Genomic DNA, 3,957 nt, shown 5'->3' on the forward strand with positions numbered 1-3,957 from the left:
AAAAAAAAAAAAAAAGATTTTAGTGGTGAATGTGTGTGGTAATATTCACAGATTGTTGCTGACATGTTTTGGCATAATATATTTTTCTAATGTTGGTTTAATGGGTTATGCAGATTTTTTCGGGTTTGTGATATAGCAAAAGAAAGCAGATATGTGTTTATTTTCTTTAAGAAGGGGAGATGTGTTGATAGTAGTGGTGGAACTACATTACCCAGAATGCCATATATTGGTCGCGGGTTGATGATGTCACGGTTCAAGATGGCTACCTGAAGTTGGTCAGTAAAGCTGCATGAAAACCTAAGCTGGTGTGTTCTTTGAAGGCTAGAAACTTAACAGTCTCCAGTGTGAATACGTTGATGTCTTGTCAAATGACCTTGTTGTGCAAAAGCCGCTCCACACTGATCACATCTGTAAGGTTTGTCTCCAGTGTGAATACGTTGGTGACTCATCAAATGACATTGCCGGGCAAAAGCCACTCCGCACTGATCACATCTGTAAGGCTTTTCCCCAGTGTGAATACGTTGGTGACGAATTAGACCACTTTGCCGGGCAAAAGCCACTCCGCACTGATCACATCCGTAAGGCTTGTCTCCAGAGTGAATACGTTGGTGTCGCTTTAGATCACCTTGTTGGGCAAAAGCCACTCCACACTGATCGCATCTGTAAGGCTTGTCTCCAGTGTGAAAACGTTGGTGAGTCGTCAAATAATCTTGCCCGCCAAAAGCCAGTCCACACTGATCACATCTGTAAGGCTTTTCCCCAGTGTGTATATGTCGGTGACGAATTAGGGCACTTTGCTGGGCAAAAGCTGCTCCACACTGATCACATCTATAAGGCTTTTCTCCAGTGTGAATACGTTGGTGGGTTATTAAATGAAATTGTCGGGTAAAAGCCACCCCGCAGTGATCACATCTGTAAGGCTTGTCTCCAGTGTGAATACGTTGGTGAGTCGTCAAATCACCTTGCCGGGCAAAAGCCGCTCCACACTGATCACATCTGTAAGGCTTGTCTCCAGTGTGAATACGTTGATGTCTCGTAAGATTATTTTTCACGGCAAAAGCCGCTCCACACTGCACACATCTGTAAGGCTTGTCTCCAGTGTGAATACGTTGATGTCTCGTAAGATTATTTTTCACGGCAAAAGCCGCTCCACACTGATCACATCTGTAAGGCTTATCTCCAGTGTGAGTTTTCCTATGGATCTTCAGGTTTGATGAAGTGGTGAAGACTTGCTCGCAATCATCACAGCAGTGTCTTTTGAGTCTTCCTTTATGATTCTGTAACAGAGAAGATGACTTACATTATCTTGGCTGCATTATCAAAAGCCTTTTCAGTTTCAAGTATGGAGCTAGAACAGCCTCATAATTCACATATGCACACGCCCATCCACAAATGCAAAGGACAAAATTCACAAACGCACAGACCAATTTACAAATGCACACACTGATCCACAAATGCACAGAACAATTCACATGTGCGTGGGACAAGATACACAAATGTATTTTTGATACACACACAAATATAACCTGATTTGTTTGTCTGTGGGCAGCTCTGGATTTCCGTGTGACTTTTGAGACTCACAAATGTGTTTTTTCTAACACGGAAGGATCTGCAACCAATCATATCTTCCTTTGTTTCAGCCAATCATAAGAGCGCACCCCACGTGGGGGACGATTTACTCGTAAACCAATCAGATTAAAGGGGCGGATACACCTGCTGTTTGAGCTGTGTCGTGCCGTTCGTTTAGAAAAGTGATCCAATATTTCGGGTTGGTGTAGTAAAGATAAATAAACAAGACAGCAACACTGGATGGAGAGGAGATCACTGCTCTGCTTTTCTTGTGATCTCGGTAAAGAAAACAGCGCGATCGAAGATGGTTTGTCGGGCCGTTCAACCAGAGCCATCGGGAGACTGGAGAGCTCTTAGTCCTGCCGATGCAGGATATAAGGCAGTGAGAACCAAGTGAGCCAGGTTAGATTCCATGTGGATGTCTCCCAGGTGACCTAGTATGCATAGTGTGGGGCCCACTGTAATTGAGCCATGTGGATAAATCCTCACATATCTCCATCCAGAACTTCTGCATGTATATAATTATCAGGGGTGTTCTCTGTACACTGAGCAGATATTACAGGTCGCAAAACCCATCTGGAATGTCCTTTGTCCTGTATAATGTATTCTGTAAAGAACTTTGTACTGTATAAGTTGCAAGTTTGGATTCTTGGTCATAGTGAAATTATTTTAAAATAATTGTGACCAAGAGATTTGGTTATTGTTGAGAGGTCAGCCGCCCATTTGGAAATCGGAAGAGAGACTATCTATTTTGGACATTAACCTGTAAAGTTTCGATAGTAATTTTGGGGTGTTTAGATTAAGTAACTATTTTCTTAGCGGGAAGTTGCAGATCCAGTTGGTTGAGTTTTTTTTTTTAATTATTATTATGGTTTTAATTTGTTGGTATTCTAAAAATGTATTACTGCTAATTCCATATTGAACAGTGAGTGTGTGAAAAGGTAAAAAATGTCCACTTATGATTATATGTTGTAGATACTTAATTCCTTGGTCTCTCCATTGAGTAAAGTTTACCATTTTTTTTAATCATTTTTCAGAATGTCTTGGTTGTTCCCGATGGGTGTGCAATCACATGGAAAAAGTGAGACTTCGGCTATTTTAAGGAAGTCCCACCAGGCTGTCAGAGTTGAGCTAATATAAATGATTTTAAAGCATTTATGATGTGTAATATGTTGACTGATAAATGGTAGATCTGAGATTTCCAAATCATTGCAATCACTTGTTCTGTTGATCCAGATGATAAAAGATTTGCCAAATCCAAATTTGTGTAAAGTTGCCAATAGAAATTTCCACTTTACCCGATTGAATGCTCTTTCTGCGTCTAGAGATATAATTGTAGATTCCTGTTTATTGATATTTGAATGATCTATGATTTAAAGTAGTTTACGAGTATTAGTAGAAGAGTGTCTACATTTATAAAAGAGATATTGGGCGGTAGCTCGATGGGAGCATAGGATCTTTATCTGGTTTCATCCATCCATCCATCCATCCATCGCTTATCCGGAACCGGGTCGCGGGGGCAACAGTCTCAACAGGGATGCCCAGACTTCCCTTACCCCAGTTCTTCCGAGGGGAGTCACAGGCGTTCCGAGGCCAGCCGCGAGACAGTCTCTCCAGTGTGTCCTGGGTCTTCCCCGGGGTCTCCTCCCGGTGGGACATGCCTGGAACACCTACCTAGGGAGGCGTCCAGGAGGATCCGATACAGATGCCCAAGCCACCTCAGCTGATCCTCTCAATGTGAGGGAGCAGCGGCTCGACTCCGAGCTCCTCCCGGGTGACCGAACTCCTCACCCTATCTCTAAGGGAGCGCCCAGCCGCCCTGCGGAGGAAACTCATCTCGGCCGCTTGTATCCACGATCTTGTTCTTTCAGTCACTATCCAAAGTTCACTACCATAGGTGAAGGTAGGTGCGTAGATTGATCGGTAAATCAAGAGCTTCGTCTTTCGACTCAGCTCCTTCTTCACCACGACAGTCCGGTAAACCGACCGCATAACTGCGGACGCTGCACCGATCCGTCTGTCAATCTCATGCTCCATCGTTTCCTCGCTTGTAAACAAGTCCCAGAGATACTTGAACTCCTCCACCTGAGGCAGGACTTCTCCACGCCACCCTTTCCTGGTGGAGAACCATGGCCTCATTCTTGGAGGTGCCGATTCTCATCCCTGCCTCAAACTTGGCCTCAAACCGCCCCAGCACATGCTGAAGGTCCCGGTCCGATGAAGCCAACAGGACAACATCATCCGCAAAAGGCAGAGATGAAATCCTGAGGTTTCCGAACCGGATTCACTCCGGCGCCCTGGCTACGCCTAGAAATCCTGTCCATAAAAATTATGAACAGGACCGGTGAAAAAGGGCAGCCCTGCCGGAGTCCAACATGCACCGGGAAC

General features: G+C 44.4%; 1 protein-coding gene across 1 annotated transcript; it reads right to left on the reverse strand.

The window, feature by feature from the left end:
* Positions 1-329: 329 nt before the first annotated feature.
* On the reverse strand, positions 330-3,606 carry LOC133460927 (zinc finger protein 501-like). Its single transcript, XM_061741640.1, has 2 exons — positions 3,579-3,606; positions 330-1,261 (listed from the first exon to the last, which is right to left on the reverse strand). The coding sequence occupies exons 1-2, from the start codon at positions 3,604-3,606 to the stop codon at positions 330-332; spliced, it is 960 nt and encodes a 319-aa protein (XP_061597624.1).
* Positions 3,607-3,957: the final 351 nt, after the last annotated feature.

This window comes from Cololabis saira, chromosome 15, assembly GCF_033807715.1.
Source record: "Cololabis saira isolate AMF1-May2022 chromosome 15, fColSai1.1, whole genome shotgun sequence".
Taxonomy (NCBI): domain Eukaryota; kingdom Metazoa; phylum Chordata; class Actinopteri; order Beloniformes; family Belonidae; genus Cololabis; species Cololabis saira.

Excerpts from the sequence above, each read along its gene's own strand:
- LOC133460927 (XM_061741640.1), bottom strand. The coding sequence starts at position 3,606 with ATGGAGCATGAGATTGACAGACGGATCG. Across the intron at positions 1,262-3,578 it reads TGAGATTGACAGACGGATCG|TCAAAAGACACTGCTGTGAT; the intron begins GTGCAGCGTCCG and ends ATAAAGGAAGAC.